At 41.7% G+C, this 18,823-nt stretch overlaps 1 protein-coding gene across 6 annotated transcripts in view; it reads right to left on the minus strand.

The window, feature by feature from the left end:
- Window positions 1–18,823, minus strand: part of usp6nl (USP6 N-terminal like) — a 151,124-nt gene that overhangs the window by 12,102 nt on the left and 120,199 nt on the right. For all 6 annotated transcript variants that reach the window (XM_078419492.1, XM_078419489.1, XM_078419490.1 and 3 more), the window contains 2 exons: window positions 17,448–17,513; window positions 4,536–4,635 (listed from right to left, as the gene is read on the minus strand). In XM_078419492.1, coding sequence (XP_078275618.1) covers window positions 4,536–4,635; window positions 17,448–17,513 — 166 coding nt within the window. The remainder of the gene's footprint in view (window positions 1–4,535; window positions 4,636–17,447; window positions 17,514–18,823) is intronic.

Raw genomic sequence — 18,823 nt, forward strand, 5'->3', positions numbered from 1 at the left:
GAAGAGCATGGGATTTTCCTCCCTTCTCCGAGACATTCACCATTTTCTGTTCCATGATGCAAACAAACCAAGCACTCTCGGGTGCTGAATCTGCTTTCTACTTTTATCTTACCTGTAAGCAAATGACAAGCCTTTGCCTAGAAGCTCTTTTTCGCCACGTTATCGAAATCAAGATCTCCACATGGGAAGACACCATCATAAACATTCAGTTTAGTTTAGAGAGAGCGCAGAAACAGGCCCTTAATTTGGTACTATAGCAAGTACCTGCTTGTGCGGCACAGTGGCGCAGCAGTAGAGTTGCTGCCTTACAGCACTTGCAGCATCGGAGACTCGGATTCGATCACGACTACGGATGCTGTCTGTGCGGAGTTTGCTAGTTCTCCCCGTGACGGTGTGGGTTTTTACCGAGATCTTCGGTTGCCTCCAACACTCCAAAGACTTAGGTTAATTGGCTTGGTATAAGTGTAAATTGGCCCTAGTGTGTGTAGGGTAGTGTCAATGTGCGGGGATCGCTGGTTGGTGTGGACTAGGTGGGCCGAAGGACCAGGTTCTCTAAGTTAAACAAAATACTTAAAAATAATACATAAATCAAGCTGTTAAATATATTGCATGATTCTTGTATTTAAGAACCAACTAAAATATTTGTTTCAGCCAAGCCTTTGAGATTCTTTGACCAGGTGCACCACAGGTTAGATTGGCTTGAAAACTGTTAGATAATTGTGACGTCGCTGTTGTTTCTAGCCTTAGAGGGAGTACAGAGAAGGTTCACCAGATTGATCCCTGGGATGGCAGAAAGACTGGATAGACTAGGCTTATACTCGCTGGAATTTAGAAGACTGAGGGGGGATCTTATAGAAACATAAAATTCTTAAGGGGTTGGAGAGGCTAGATGCGGGCAGATTGTTCCCGATGTTGGGGAAGTCCAGAACTAGAGGCACAGCTTAAGGATAAGGGGGAAGTCTTTTAGGACCGAGATGAGAAAACATTTCTTCACACAGAGAGTGGTGAGTCTGTGGAATTCTCTGCCACAGAGGGTAGTTGAAGCCAGTTCATTGGCTATATTTAAAAGGGAGTTAGATGTGGCCCTTGTGGCTAAAGGGATCAGGGGGTATGGAGAGAAGGCAGGTACAGGTTACTGAGCTGGATGATCAGCCATGATCATATTGAATGGCGGTGCAGGCTCGAAGGGCCGAATGGCCTACGCCTGCACCTATTTTCTATGTTTCTATTAGCCATGTCCCAGTTAGAACTGACCTTGCCTGACCTGTTACTCCAATACTTTGTGTCTCACTTTGGTAAAATAGTGTCCAAAACAGCCTATTCAACTCTGCAATGCAATTAGGTGAAACTTATGGGAAGGGGAAAAAAAATCAGTGATATCTTTGCCATTTAAAACACAATAGCTAAAATACGCACACAGCTGCAGATTTCAACGGCGCAACAGAAATGAAAGACCAGTTCACTCGAATATGCTTATTTCAACACAACACCATTGAATACAAACACATTGCAGTCATTAGTACATTGAACAAAAGTGATGCAAGTCGAAAGAGCTAGATTAATAATTTACATGGTTTTGCTTCTCAGCTGTTGAACTCATTTGAGGAGGCTTGATTAATTTCTGCTCTCAAAACCAGATTGTTTTAAAAGCTCACAAATTACACTACTTGGCTCTGTACTTATCCAATCATGTCAACCAGTAGGAACATTCTTTGCTTAGCAGCTATCGAGGTTTGTCCTCGCATTACCAAAATCCTCTTGTAAAACAACAATGATTTGCATTTTTATAGTGTTCCCAACATAATGAAATGTCTCAAACCACTTAAAATGATTATTAAATAAAAAGCCACTGGGTCACAAAGAAATATTGGAAAAGACAAAGTTTAATTTAGTTTAGTTTAGAGATACACCATGAAAACAGGCCCTTCGGCCCATTGATTCCGCACCGACCAAAGAGGATGCGTTTTTTAGTTCTATGTAATCCTAGCAATTCTCTGCAACCCACACATTAGCGGCAATTTACAGAAGCCAATTAACCTACAAACCCTACACGCCTTTGGAATGAGGCAGGAAACAGCACTCAGAGAAAACCCACGCAGGTCACGGGGAGAATGTACTAACTTCGTACAGACAGCACCCGTAATCAGGATCAAACCTGAGTCTCTGGAGCTGTGATGCAGCATCTCTACCACTGCACCATCTAAAGACTAGGACAAAGAGGTGGAATTTAAGAAGCACCTAAAAGGAAAGAAATAGGTCAGAGACCATTAGATGGGGTAAAAGTAGTAAATCTTATGGAGGAAATGTACTTATAAACAGAGAAGTCCAGAAGTCCCAATTCCATAGAGGTGTTGTTTGTGTCTTCTGAGCATTCTGCAGGAATGGGGAACTTCCAAAGAAAATAATGATCGAAAAAAATGAAAATATTGAATAAGAAAACAACTTTCAAAAAGAAAGTACAAACTCATAATTGAACAACCCATCTGACCAAAAAACTGTGGAGTGAAAATTAAAACAATGAAAATAAATGGTAACATCCTGGCAAGATCCTTGAAGGCCTGAGCCACCATTGTTTAATGTGCCGTGTTCTGTTTTTATTTCAAACTTCCACCAGACACAGATTGCAGTCGTTATTTATATATTTAATGATGTTACAGCACTGACCAACTCATTAATCCAGACATATCTTCAAAAGATTTTTATCAAAGGGCACTATTTACTTTGAGTTTTGATAGCTTGATTCCAGCATCATTACTTTTACTTTAGAGATACAGTGTGGAAACAGGCCCTTCGGCCCACCGGGTCTGCGCCTACACAGTAACGACAATTTCCAGAAGCCAATTAACCTGCAAACCTGTGCGTCTTTAGAGTGTGAGAGAAAACCGGAGCACCCGGACAAAACCCACGCAGGTCACGGGGAAAACGTACAAGCTCCTCAAAGACAGCACCTGTAGTCAGGTTCGAACCCGGGTCTTTGGCGCTGTGAGGCAGCAACTCTACCGCTGCGCCACCGTTGATGGACAAGATATTTTGCAGTCTTGATTGCAGTTTACTGAAAACTACCACAGGTAGAGCATATGTGGCAAAAGCAACAAAAGAGTCTGAGCATTTCACTTTACCTCCAACTGAGTGGTAAAAATGTCAGGAAACGGAGGGAGTTAGTTTACTGGTTTGGTCCAATTATGATAGGAGGAAAAAAAAGTATTAACGACAGAAGAAAAATAAAAGCTCCTTCATGGTGTTGCTGGATAAATATATATTGCATTAATAAAGCATCACCATTAAAACCCGGGTCATTGCTGAGCTTGTTAATTCTCTGTTCGCATGGGGCACTGTAATTGGCTTCATCAGCCCCTGACAAAGATGGGGATTGACTCAACGCTAGAATCTTGCTTCTAGCCGCGACATAGCGGCAAACATAAATATCTCTGTTAAGATGCTCCCATTCCTCGATCAAGGGACATTCAAACATAAAATGTGACTGCCTCAATGAGGGCAGAGCGGCCCGTGGTTCGTGGATGAGGAACAGAGATAAAGGGGACAATTAGAACATGAAGCATTTGAAGAATACTAGACTTTCATCTCTGCAGATTCTCTTTGAGTTCGGTCCAGTCTAGATGAAAGATCGTTACACTGTTTGATGCAAGCATCCCAATTAAAGTGAAACGGTGCAAGGTTCAGCAAGTTTTCCTTTAGCCAAAATAACTGTCAGCTATTTGTCAGCAATTACAAATCACAATTGAGAAAGAGATGATGTGATATTTTACAATTATACAGTTTGTGAGAGGATAGGGATTAGATAGCTTTACCTTTCTCTTCTCTAATAATAAACATCTTCGTAAGGTCCCCAAATCTTGTTTTTTTTTAAAAACAGTGTGGTTGGCGTACTATTGAGACAATTGATGTACGATATTTGATTGAAAAATACAGCATGTCAACCATCTAAAGTGCGGCACAGTGGTAGAGTTGCTACCTTAAGCACTAGAGATCTGGGATCGATCCCAACTGTGACCTCCGGGCGCTCTGATTTCCTCCCACACTCCGAAGATGTACAGGTTTGTAGGTTAATGAGCTTTAGTAGATATTTGGAAGTTGCCCCTAGTGTGTAGGATAGTACTAGTTTACATGTGATCGTTGGTCAGCATGGACTCAGTGGGCAGAAGGGCCTGTTTCCACGCTGTATCTCTAAAGTCAACGGTCACCCGTTTGCAATAGTTCTGTTATCCCATTTTCTCATCTACTCTCTACACACCAGGAGCAAGTTACAGAGGCTGATTAATTGGCAAACCCACACGTCTATGGGATGTGGGAGGAAACTGGAGCATGCAGAGGAAACCCATGCAGGCACAGGGGGAACATACAAACTCCACACAGACAACAGCCAAGGTCAGGATTGAATCGGGGTCCCTAGTGCAGTGAGGAAACTGCTCAACAAGCTGCGCCACTGTGCCGCCAAAGCACAAAGAGTGAATTAGACCATTCTAAGCTACAAAGAGGAAAAGCACAATAAAATATAAATAATGAAGTGATCTTACTTTTGTGCAGTTTAAGAATTGTGTATGACATTGCTGTAAGAATCCGGTCTCCTTCCAGGATGTAGATATCCCACAACCTCAATGTTAGCGTGAAAGGAGTCTGCGACAAGGTAAATTAAAAAACATGGTTTAAATCTTAAACAATATTTCTATAAATCCACTTGACAAAAAAATATATTTCCTTTACTTTCACGAATCTGCATCACTTTTCCCCTGCAACAATCCAGAAAATTAAACGTGATTCTATTTACTAAGTAAATAAATACAAGTAAAGGAAATTCGGAAGAAATATTCATCGTAACAATACAAACAACGTTGCTCCTATGACCCCTGACCACCTTTCTCCCCCACATAAGTATTAACTCAACCAGTACAGGCTGCACGCTGATGCAGCGGCAGAGTTGCCGCCTCACAGCGCCAGACACCCGGGTTCGATCCTGACTATGGGTGCTGTCTGTCCGGAGTTTGTACATTTTTCCTGTGACCTGCGCGGGTTTTCTCCTGGATCTCCAGTTTCCTCCCACACTCCAAAAACTTACAGGTTTGTAAACATTTAAAAAAATTGTAAATGGTCCATAGTCTGTGTGTAGGATAGTGTTACTGTGCCGGGTATTGTTGGTCGGCCTGGATTCGGTGGACTGAAGGGCCTGCTTCCATGCTATATTTCGAAAATAAACAGTAAGACATTGGGAAACTGCATGGTAGGAAGACCATTTGCTCATTCACACCAACAAAAGGCATGTAGTTTTCCTGGAGGCAAAGGCTATTTTCCATTTAGTATCATGATCCCACAAGAGCAGATACTGCCCAGGTATCATCAGAGAAAGCAGGGTAGCAGCATATATTCACTTTCAGCACAATTATTAACTGGCGATGAAAGGTTAAAGACAAGTACTAAAGAAAATTTATAGATGTATTTCATTATGAAATTCATCCTTCCTGTAACTTTATTTTTATGATAGAATACTGCTGTATTGGGAATTTTTCATTTCTGATGTCCTTTGGGACAGATTTTTCATAACATTAAGCTTGAGAAAAGCTTCATTGATTTTTTTTTCCTGTACGAAGATTCTCTGACCCTGTTTTACTGTCTTACTCAGAAGTTATCTGATGGGAATAAAATGCAGGAGTATTTTCAATGTTTTAACATTGTTAAATACTTAGAAGTGCTCCTGCCTTTAACTCATAGCTTCTTGTCTGAACAGCCGGTATTTTAACATCACATTAATTCCCATTAAACTTCAGATGAGCGTTTATTGTTTTTGCATTTACTCTAATTTCTACACACAATACTGGTGTGGTTCACAAAATGGAACACAGGAATACAAGTGGCATATAATTGAGATAATATAAAATCTTAATATACCTTCAAGACAAGGATAACTCCCGTTCATATTTTAACTGCTTTATGATACTAAACAAGGACATTAGTAGCAAGCATATCATAATTGCAAATTCTTTAAATATCCTTCTGCCAAATTAATTCCATGTATTGCAAAATTTAAAGGCAGATTTCCACCCAATGCGCAACACTTGACTTATGTTTTCAATCTGCAGAGAAGACAGAAAAAATCCCATGTACAAAACAACAGACCCTCCAGTCATCTGCTATGTTTCTCAATGTCTTTCTGCTGACTGGACTGCATGCAACAAAAGCTGTTCACTGTACCTCGGTTCACGTGACAATAAACTAAACGGAAGTGAAGAGCAATCGTGCGAAATTCTGGATTGCATTGGTGGAAGTAAAAGTCAAGAGTGTTTTATTGTCATACTAGACCAAGTGGACCCGTTGGGCCCAAACCTCTCCTGCATTGGTGCAGCACCCTCTCCTCCCCCCCCCCCCTCGCCCTCTCACTCCATCCCCCTCAACCCCCCTTATCCTCCCTCCTCCCACCTCCCTCCACCCCTAGGAGATAGATTTAAACTTTAAAATGTGAATAACTTAAAAAATATAACACCGATTTCAATGAAACTTCTCCCGTTAGCACCAAAGGAACGACGGTGAGTAAGGTGGGCCTAAAATTGTAGTAATATCATGTACCGTTTCGGCTTTAGTTCAGGAACAAACAAACAAACAAGACTTTTAGTATACAGATGTCCCAGAAAGAACAATGACATTCTTACTTGAAGCAGCACAACAGAATATGTAAACATAGTCACCTTTAGAGTCAATATATTTTGCAGCTAATTAATCGAAGAGAATTCACTTACTTGCCTCAGTACCCTACCTTTTTAAATATGATGAAGTAATATAGATACCATGATTTTACATATGACTTGAATTTCATGAAAGCACCACGTGACCACATCACATCTGATTATGACCAATGATGCAAGATCACAACCAAATGTAATCACATTTACACTTTCCATGAAACCTCCCATATCAATTAGATACTAATTACAAACACAATGAAGCATCGTGTGTATAGACGATTTGAGTGAAGTTGCTTGCCGTCAGCAAGTGGGAGCACACTGTCTGGCACTTGGTCATTAAGGTACCTAGGAAATCCAACTAAAATTGGTCACATAATCTTTAAGATTTCTTTATGATTTGCAACTGGCACAATTTGTGGTAATCATGAACACATACTAGTTCCCTTTTACAATTTCACTTCAGTTCTGATTTTTCTGACTCTTTACCTTTAAGGTGGCACAGCAGTAGAGTTGCTGCCTTACAGCGCCGGAGACCAGGCTTCGATCGCAAGTACGGGTGCTGTCAGTACATTCTCCCTGTGACCGTGTGGGTTTTTCTCCGGCCTTCCACATTCCAAAGACGTGCAGGTTTGTAGGTTAATTGGCTTCTGTAAATTGTCCCTAATGTGTGGAATAGAACTAATGTAGGGGGGATCGTGGGTTGGCACGGACTCAGTGGGCCTGTTTCCACGGTGTATCTCAAAACTAAACTAAAAACTTCTTCACAATTTACCCACCAATCCATAAAATGCAGGGTCATTAAACTTTTCCACTTTAACAAGTTTCAATGATTTCTACCAGAATTCTTGGAGTTTCCTACCTTGATTCCAAAAGATTCTTGAATACAATCCAGCAAGCACAAGCTATTCAGCATCCACAAAAGATGGAAATAATATACGTATACCTCTGGAAACGTCTGATTTTATGTTTCAAACCAATACAGTTTCTCATCTATTTCTTCGTAAAAATAGAGGCAAACGATACTTCCTCCAGCCAGTTAAAGCTTCAGCCAGTCTGAAGAAGGGTCCTGACCCGAAAAGTCACCTATCAATGTTCTCAGGAAAGGCTACGTGACCTACTGAGTTACTCCAGCACTTTGTGTCCTTTTTTGGAAACCTGCATCTGCAGTTCAAATGTCCCATGTTAAAGTTATGCCTTCATTCTTTCACGGTCATGTTAATAGATTTTTCATTTTACAGAATTTAAGTACACGTCATGCTGATCTTGTCAAAAATCACAAATTGTGCTCGCAACATTCTTGACATCATTGCAGTTAAATGATATCTAAACAACTGCAAAAAGGCAGTGTTGTTGTTTGATTAGAATGCACAATTTTACTTTACTGCCTCAGTAGGCAAGTGCAAGGAATATAGTTTTGATAGAAACCTAGGATAAACGGATGACAAATAAAATCTAACACCTAAATACACGTTATGAGGATGTCTCATAAGCCTTCATAATACACCAGGCTACCTCAAAATGAAATAAAAACAAATGCTGATGAACACGTACTTTTGTGAATATAAGCAACTAAAGATGTTGGTTTGCAAAAAACGTCACAGTGCTGGGGTAACTCAGCAGGACAGGCAGCAACCTAATTTTTGATTGTCTTTCCTCAATATTCTCACAACTTGAAAAAGCAGACCCTTTTTTTGGGGAGTCTGCAGACAAATTTCTATCCCTTCTTTTTTTGTTTGTTTGTGACAGTTGTAGGAGGCAGAATAGCGCATTACCTAACATTTATCAACTGTAGACCGCAAAATGGTGATAACCATGATAGGTTTAGATTGATTTCAAAACAACATTGCCTGTTGCTGCCGTCAAGACTAAGATCAATGTAGTCTCAGTCAATGAACCTGAATTTATCCACAATTCAACGATTGCTCAATGACTGAGGTTCGACAAGTCATGCAGAGAACAGGATCATTCATGTGAAAGAAGTTCAGAGGCAGAGGAACCACTACAAAGATACGGCATCAGTATTCTTTGTCGAGCTTTCAAATAAAAAATTAACGTGGAAATCCAAACCTAATTTAAATCCGGACTTTTATTTAAAGCACATTTATTTTAAATCATTCATGGACTGTGAACCTTGGTGGTGGGCAAGCTAAAGCTAATTGCACATCCCCAATTGCTGAAGAAACAGGTTAGAGTCAACCTCATTTATGGAACTGTGGCCATCTATTGGCCAGATCTTGTAAGGGCAACACATTTTCTTCACTAAAGAACTTAAGTGAACCAGATGAACACTTGAGGCAAGTTAACATGCATCAAAATCAGTGTTGCACCTGTCTGCTGAAGGATACATGATGCATATTGCTCGAGAAGCCACCATCCCATGAACAAATTTAATCAATAAAATCAAGCAGCCTGGATGGGATTTCTGGCTCAAAAGAAGGAACAGTCTATGAGGTTAGTAGTCTGCTCACATATCAAAAAGGTCAATTGGAATAAACACAAAATGCTGGAGTAACTCCGCGGGTCAGGCAGCATCTCTGGAGAGAAGGAATGAGTGACGTTTCTGCTCGAGGCCCTTCTTCAACCCTACTCAACTTTATATACTCGTCTCAATAGACAATAGACAATAGGTGCAGGAGTAGGCCATTCAGCCCTTCGAGCCAGCACCGCCATTCAATGCGATCATGGCTGATCACTCTCAATCAGTACCCCGTTCCTGCCTTCTCCCCATACCCCCTCACTCCGCTATCCTTAAGAGCTCTATCCAGCTCTCTCTTGAAAGCATCCAACGAACTGGCCTCCACTGCCTTCTGAGGCAGAGAATTCCACACCTTCACCACCCTCTGACTGAAAAAGTTCTTCCTCATCTCCGTTCTAAATGGCCTACCCCTTATTCTTAAACTGTGGCCCCTTGTTCTGGACTCCCCCAACATTGGGAACATGTTATCTGCCTCTAATGTGTCCAATCCCCTAATTATCTTATATGTTTCAATAAGATCCCCCCTCATCCTTCTAAATTCCAGTGTATACAAGCCCAATCGCTCCAGCCTTTCAACATACGACAGTCCCGCCATTCCGGGAATTAACCTAGTGAACCTACGCTGCACGCCCTCCATAGCAAGAATATCCTTCCTCAAATTTGGAGACCAAAACTGCACACAGTACTCCAGGTGCGGTCTCACCAGGGCCCGGTACAACTGTAGAAGGACCTCTTTGCTCCTATACTCAACTCCTCTTGTTACGAAGGCCAACATTCCATTGGCTTTCTTCACTGCCTGCTGTACCTGCATGCTTCCTTTCATTGACTGATGCACTAGGACACCCAGATCTCGTTGAACTCCCCCTCCTCCTAACTTGACACCATTCAGATAATAATCTGCCTTTCTATTCTTACTTCCAAAGTGAATAACCTCACACTTATCGACATTAAACTGCATCTGCCATGTATCCGCCCACTCACACAACCTGTCCAAGTCACCCTGCAGCCTTATTGCATCTTCCTCACAATTCACACTACCCCCCAACTTAGTATCATCTGCAAATTTGCTAATGGTACTTTTAATCCCTTCGTCTAAGTCATTAATGTATATCGTAAATAGCTGGGGTCCCAGCACCGAACCTTGCGGTACCCCACTGGTCACTGCCTGCCATTCCGAAAGGGACCCATTTATCCCCACTCTTTGCTTTCTGTCTGTCAACCAATTTTCTATCCATGTCAGTACCCTACCCCCAATACCATGTGCCCTAATTTTGCCCACTAATCTCCTATGTGGGACCTTGTCGAAGGCTTTCTGAAAGTCGAGGTACACCACATCCACTGACTCTCCCTTGTCAATTTTCCTAGTTACATCCTCAAAAAATTCCAGTAGATTTGTCAAGCATGATTTCCCCTTCGTAAATCCATGCTGACTCGGAATGATCCCGTTACTGCTATCCAAATGCTCAGCAATTTCGTCTTTTATAATTGACTCCAGCATCTTCCCCACCACTGATGTCAGACTAACTGGTCTATAATTACCCGTTTTCTCTCTCCCTCCTTTCTTAAAAAGTGGGATAACATTTGCTATCCTCCAATCCACAGGAACTGATCCTGAATCTATAGAACATTGAAAAATGATCTCCAATGCTTCCACTATTTCTAGAGCCACCTCCTTAAGCGGTAGAGTTGCTGCTTTACAGCGAATGCAGCGCCGGAGACTCAGGTTCGATCCTGACTACGGGTGCTGCACTGTAAGGAGTTTGTACGTTCTCCCCGTGACCTGCGTGGGTTTTCTCCGAGATCTTCGGTTTCCTCCCACACTCCAAAGACGTACAGGTATGTAGGTTAATTGGCTGGGTAAATGTTAAAAAAAATTGTCCCTAGTGGGTGTAGAATAGTGTTAATGTACGGGGATCACTGGGCGGCACGGACTTGGAGGGCCGAAAAGGCCTGTTTCCGGCTGTATATATATGATATGATATGATAGTACCCTGGGATGCAGACCATCAGGCCCTGGGGATTTATCAGCCTTCAGTCCCATCAGTCTACCCAAAACCATTTCCTGCCTAATGTGGATTTCCTTCAGTTCCTCCATCACCCTAGGTTCTCCGGCCCCTAGAACATTTGGGAGATTGTGTGTATCTTCCTCAGTGAAGACAGATCCAAAGTAACGGTTTAACTCGTCTGCCATTTCTTTGTTCCCCATAATAAATTCCCCTGCTTCTGTCTTCAAGGGACCCACATTTGCCTTGACTATTTTTTTCCTCTTCACGTACCTAAAAAAACTTTTGCTATCCTCCTTTATATTATTGGCTAGTTTACCCTCGTACCTCATCTTTTCTCCCCGTATTGCCTTTTTAGTTAACTTTTGTTGCTCTTTAAAAGAGTCCCAATCCTCTGTCTTCCCACTCTTCTTTGCTATGTTATACTTCCTCTCCTTAATTTTTATGCTGTCCCTGACTTCCCTTGTCAGCCACAGGTGTCTCTTACTCCCCTTAGAGTCTTTCCACCTCTTTGGAATAAATTGATCCTGCAACCTCTGCATTATTCCCAGGAATACCTGCCATTGCTGTTCTACCGTCTTCCCTGCTAGGGCCTCCTTCCAGTCAATTTTGGCCAGCTCCTGCCTCATGCCTCTGTAATCCCCTTTGCTATACTGTAATACCGACACTTCCGATTTTCCCTTCTGCCTTTCCATTTGCAGAGTAAAACTTATCATGTTGTGATCACTGCCTCCTAATGGCTCTTTTACCTCTAGTCCCCTTATCAGATCAGGATCATTACACAACACTAAATCCAGAATTGCCTTCTCCCTGGTAGGCTCCAGTACAAGCTGTTCTAAGAATCCATCTCGAAGGCACTCTACAAACTCTCTTTCCTGGGGTCCATTTCCAACCTGATTTTCCCAGTCTACCTGCATGTTGAAATCTCCCATAACCACCGTAGCATTACATTTTTGACACGCCAATTTTATCTCCTGATTCAACTTGCACCCTATGTCGAGGCTACTGTTTGGGGGCCTTTGGATAACTCCCATTAGGGTCTTTTTACCCTTACAATTTCTCATTTCTATCCATACTGATTCAACATCTCCTGATTCTATGTCACCCCTTGCAAGGGAATGAATATCATTCCTTACCATCAGAGCAACCCCACCCCCTCTGCCCACCTGTCTGTCTTTTCTATACGTTGTATACCCCTGAATATTCAGTTCCCAGCCCTGGTCCTCTTGTAGCCTCCCCTAAACCTCTGACATTCCAGAGAAAGCAATCCAAGTCAATCCAACCTCTCCCTGCATCTGAAACCCTCTAAACCATCCAAGTCTGAAGAAGGGTCTGATGCAAAAGTAATTGTCCACTGTGATTCAGACCTCAACAACTTTTGTGGTGCCCTGCTGTGATTATTGGTGAACAGAGATAAAGACTATAAAAGTTAAGATTCAATTACTCAAGCACCGATTTATAAAATCATAGAAACAAGGAACATGGATAGGTAACATTTCGGGTTCCGACCCGAAACGTCACCTATCCATGTTCTTCAGGGATGCTGCCTGACCCTCTAGGTTAGTGCAGCTTTTTGTATCTTTCCATTTGTAAATGCACGGCTGTTGTACTAGCTTCCTTGAGACCAAACCCCGAGACCGTGGGGCGGCACGGCGCTAAAGTTGCTGCCTTACAGCACTTGCAGTGCTGGAGACCTAGGTTCGATCCTGACAACGAGTGCTATCTGTACAGAGTTTGTACGTTCTCCTCGTGACCGTCTGGGTTTTCTCCGAGATCTTCGGTTTCTTCCCACACTCCAAAGACATGCAGGTTTGTAGGTCAATTGGCTCATGTTTAATACTTGGTACAAGTGTAAATTATCCCTAGCGTGTATAGGCTTGTGTTAATGTGCGCGGGTCGCTGGTCGGCGCGGACTCGGTGGGCTGAAGGGCCTGTTTCCATGCCATACCTCTAAACTAAACCAAGATGGATTTCGACCCGAAACGTCATCCATTCCTTCTCTCCAGAGATGCTGCCTGTCCCGCAGAGTTACTCCAGCATTTTGTGCCTACCTTCGATTTATACCAGCATCTGCAGTTCTTTCCTAAACCAAGAGGGGATTTAGCAACTAGTTTAGATATCAAGACAGAAGGTGAATTTATAAAGAGGCAGAGGATGCAAGCGGAATGATTAAAATGTCTACAGATGGAAGTTCATCACTGCCATATGAGAAGCCCAACACAATCCTCTCAGAGGAAGGCAACATATGTTCCATTCCATATGCACAAGATAGTTTCAAGAACTTAAACAATGCTAATTACATCTAATGAATAGATTCAGTTCTATCAACGCTGGCAAGGTATCAAAGAACAAAGGCCACCAATCCTAAATTAATGATTATTAATATGGGATCTCACACAATATGAGTTCCAAGATGCGATCTACAGTTGTGTCCAACTCCAAGTTTTATAGTCAGCAATTAGTTAATGTTGAATTACTGTCATAACTAAACTGTCATCACCTCCTCATTTATTTTAGCATTTAACCCCATGTACAGAGTGCTGCTAATCACGATTCCAACATTAACAACTGTTAGTTCGGGAATTACTGACATTTAGAAACATTTTATAAAATGGAAGTGAATTAAGCAATAGAAATTGCATTTAAATTACAAATTAGAAGACAAATAATTGCACCACTTAGAAATACTTTCAAATATCGGAGAACACTATCCTGTTCAGAGACTGATATTTTTTTTCTTCTATGGGGCGTCAAGGGATATCAATTTACCATTCAGTGGCACTTTATTGCCGAGATAAAAGCCCAGGCACAATTTTATTGAATAGCAAGGCAGGCAAGAAGGGCCAAATAGCCCACACTTGTATCTACTGATGTTCCCATATTCTCACTAAATGGGATTTTTAAATGATTTTCTGCTTAAAGGTGATTCATCACTGTTTCAACGGTGCTTTATTTATCACCTATGCAACTACACAGTGAAATTCTTTTTCCCTATATTATACTTGCAGGTGCCGCCATATTTTAGCACAATTTCCAAAGACCCGGGTTCAATCCTGACTACAGGTGCTGTCTGTACGGAGTTTTGTACGTTCTCCCTGTGATCTACGTGGGCTTTCTCCGAGATCTTCAGTTTCCTCCCACACTCCAAAAGATGTACAGGTTTGTAGGTTAATTGGCTAGGTATAAATTAAAATAGACCCTAGTGAGTGTAGGATGGTGTTAATGTGTGGGGATCGCTGGTCGGGGCGGACTCGGTGGGCCAAAGGGCCCGTATCCGTGCTGTATCCGTGCTGTATCCGTGCTGTATCCGTGCTGTATCCCTAAACTAAACTAAACTAATTGGAGAAAAGTCTTAGAGCATGAAGATCGATTCACCCACTGATGTGTGTCAGGGAGATGGTGGTATACTCTCCACTTTGTTGAGCGCAAATTTATACAATAGAGAATAAAACAGCCCACTTTGTAAGCTTATTAACCACCATAAACGTTCACTCCACCACCAGTACATAGTGACTTCAACGTACCAGCTAAAACATGCACTGCAATTTCTCAAAGGTAGGTCCACATTGCTGTTGTTTGGGGAGTTCCAGGACTCCAGCAGCTCAAGAAAGTGACTCACCAGCACATTCTCAGTTGGAGATGGGCAACAAACTCTGGATTTGCCAGCTCTGTCCAAAATCCAGATTTAAAAAAAAAAAAATGAATTTCAGAACTGATCTATTGTCTGCAAAATTGCTACTCAGCATCTTAAGCAACTCATTGCCTGGACTTGACCAATAGCAACGTGAATTTACAAGGGAAATTTGCAAGCCAAATCTTATCCTGATTTTTTTCCCCCTGTGACAGAGAGCAATAGACAATAGGTGCAGGAGTAGGCCATTCGGCCCTTCGAGCCAGCACCACCATTCAATGTGATCAATAGACAATAGACAATAGACAATAGGTGCAGGAGGAGGCCATTCGGCCCTTCGAGCCAGCACCGCCATTCAATGTGATCATGGCTGATCATTCTCAATCAGTACCCCGTTCCTGCCTTTTCTCCATACCCCCTGACTCCGCTATCCTTAAGAGCTCTATTGATGAGATAATCAAGGATAAGTGTTGAGATCAATGAATCTCTTCTGCATTTTGGATCCTATTGCTGCACACTCCCTCCAAAGGAGAACGCTAGCACATTCATAATAAGCATTTAAAAAGGTAGATGATTTAAGGGTGAATGCGTTTCTGTTTAGCAATCGCAAGAGAATGCCATGACATCAGTGCCAGCATTTCAATAAACTCTGCAGAGGGCAGAGGGGTTTTATATAACAGCATATTTGGAAGTTGAAAGAGGGGGAAGTGGTGGGTTGGAAAGTAATTGAGTCTCAACATGACAACAAGCCCAGAGATAAAAGTATAATAAACTCATTCAGGCACAACTCCTGCTGCTTAAACAATACACAAGAGCTTTATTTGAAACCCTGGTCAACATGCAAAAAGCAGTAGGCAGTAGTTGGACAAGTTCCTCGAAATCAGGCAGTTCAAGACACAGCATTCTTAAAATGCAAAAGAATGATTCTATGCAGCAACTAGAAAATCATATTTAAATGTATTTCGGCCTAACAGCTTTGACATTTAGTGAAAGGTCCATTATCTGTGGAATTAGGTTCAAATGCAAGTTGCTATCCTGGTCCAACAACTTATTTGCGCTGAAACATCTTAAAGTATTTTAAATTTAACCAGGGTTCACGATCACTAGTTTAGTGATATTCTGAGAATATCAAGATATTAATTGCAGCTTTTGTAGGATATATTTCATATTTTTTTCATATTTCAGATACAGCGCGGAAACAGGCCTTTTCGGCCCACCAAGTCGGCACCGCCCAGCGATCCCCGCACATTAACACTATCCTACACGCACTAGGGACAATTTTTACATTTACCCAGTCAATTAACCTACATACCTGTACGTCTTTGGAGTGTGGGAGGAAACCGAAGATCTCAGAGAAAACCCACGCAGGTCACGGGAAGAACGTACAAACTCCGTACAGACGGCACCCATGGTCAGGATCGAACCCGAGTCTCCGGCGCTGCATTCGCTGTAAGGCAGCAACTCTACCGTTGTGCCACCGTGCTGCCCTTCTCTGCTCTTCTTCCAATGTAGATTATATTTTCAATTTTCATTGAAAATTTCAATGAAAAAATAGATTACCTTGTTCCCTTTGTTTTTACATCACACGTACAATTGCTTTGACCTCCTGAACTATCTTTAATCGGACTTACTGGACGTAACTAACGTTCTTGGCATCATGTTTGGCACAGACGTTTGGGGGCTGAAGGGCTTGTTCTTATGCTGTACCGTTCAATATTCTGTGTAAGAGCTGCAATCCTGGCCAATTACCCATTCCTCGTGGTTTCAAACTTAGCACTGAGAACGAAGAGGTGCAATGTTTCATGGTGCTCCACTAACATCAGAGACTTGTATTATGTTTGTTGCTTAAATCATTTAGAAAGTTTTCCATTCACAAATTTCTATAAATATTGAAAATATTATGTCGTATAATATTGCATTATAGGATCATCTATCAAAAATCCATTTTAGGTGTGCATTTTGCAGAGTACAACAAGGATGACTGTATTTATAAAACTACAAAGTATTGCACTAAGCATTATTCCCTTTATCCTGTATCTATACACTGTGGGCGGCTTGATTGTAGTCACATAGTCTTTCCGCTGACTAAATAGCTCACAATAAAAACGTTTTTAACAGTACCTCGGTACACGTGACAAGACATTAAACTAAACTAATTAATTGAATTGAACATTGTTGAAGTTGACAGAGACCTGTAGATTAACCAGTTTTCCAGTTAGTATTGGTCATAGACGAGATACCCTAACCAAAAGTCCTGTAACCTATGCACGAAGATGGAATGTAATTTAGTTTAGTTTAGAGATGTTTAGAAACAGGCCCTTTGGCCCACCAAGTCCACACCGACCAGTGATCCCCACACATTAACACTATCCTACACACACTATGGACAATTCACACAATTTTACCAAGCCAATTAACCTACAAACCTGTACGTTTTTGGAATGTGAGAGAAAACTGGAGGACCCGGGGAAAACCCACGTGGGTTACAGGGTGAACATACAAACTCCGTACAGACAAGCACCCGCAGTCAGGATCGAAACCGGGTCTCTGGCGTTGCAAGGCAGTAACTCTACCGGTGCCTCACCTTGCTGCTCTTAATCATCAACAAAACATTTCTAATAGTTTAAATATTTGTTAAAACTCACTCGGTCCAGAAAACACTGAAAGAACCACTTCATTGTGTACAAAGATGTAAAGACATCCTGAGAATCCTGCACATTAAAAAAAAAGAAATGCTTTTAATCATTAAAAGTCACTGATATTCGGAGAAGTTTATAAATTCCTAGTATTGGAGTAAACAATTAATATTCTTTAAAAATTGTGAGCGAACTGACAATTAACAACTTTTATAAAAACTCACCTTTTTACAGGCCCCATGGCAATCAAAGAAATTTCATATCATGCCCAAGACGCACAAAAAAATACTCAGTAAAGTAAAAGTAACTCAGGGGGGACAAGCAGCTTCTCTGGAGAAAAGGAATGGGTGACGTTTCGGCTTGACGTAAAACATCACCCATTTCTTCTCTCCAGAGATGCTGCCCGCCCCACTGAGTTACTCCAGCATTTTGTTTCCATCTTCGTTATAAACCAGCATCTGCAGTTCCTTCCTCAACATGCCCAAGATACAGCTTGGCCCAGGATCCAAGTCACAGTTTCACTGTGAGAGACTGGGAACTTTGTAAAGATTGAACTCACTGAGCTACTGAGTGAAGGCGCGGGGATCCCCAGACATGCTTCCACCCAAATGCTGAAACCAACCGCAAAGTCAATATGGCTGTAAAAACTTGAGAAAACATTTCAAAGTCAAGGAATGTTTGATAACCACTGCTATTGTATATAGCAGGGTCTTTCCCACTTCTCATTTATCATCTAATTTCCTGAGAATTTGAACACAAGTTTTGAGCTCTCAATGGAGGTAAAATGGAATTTTCCAAATTGGTTGAATTCCCATCCAAGCTCTTAGCACTATGATAGTCCCAATCGATGTGTTGGTGAGTTTAAATCCCCCGCTATTACAACTCGATTATTCTTGCAGCTACCTGTGACCTCTCTACATACTTCCTCCTCTAACTTCGCTTACGACTGGGAGCACTATCGTACAATCCCACCAAAGTGATCAACTTGAAAATGGCACCAAAACCTGTTGATTCTCAGTAGACTATTTCTATACACTTTGTACTTAATCTAAGATTGTGTTTATTTATGTATAATTATACATTGCTGAAATGTGTGCAAAAAAACATTCCACTGTTCCTCAGTACACATGACAATATAAAAACATTGATCTCTCAAAATATTTCATACAGGTGCTCCCTAGCTTACGATGTTTCGATTTACGACAGTTCGACTTTGCGAGGGTGCAAACGGCAGCGACCTGAAGCGAGCCGCCGCTCGCTTCCGGCCACGTGATCGCGTGTATTGCAAAGCATTTAGACTTACAATACCTTCAGTTTCCAATGGGTTTCTCGGAACGGAACCCCATCGGAAGCTGAGGAGCACCTGTACTGAGTCTATCAATCGA

Source organism: Rhinoraja longicauda, chromosome 23 (genome assembly GCF_053455715.1).
Source record: "Rhinoraja longicauda isolate Sanriku21f chromosome 23, sRhiLon1.1, whole genome shotgun sequence".
Taxonomy (NCBI): Eukaryota; Metazoa; Chordata; class Chondrichthyes; order Rajiformes; family Arhynchobatidae; genus Rhinoraja; species Rhinoraja longicauda.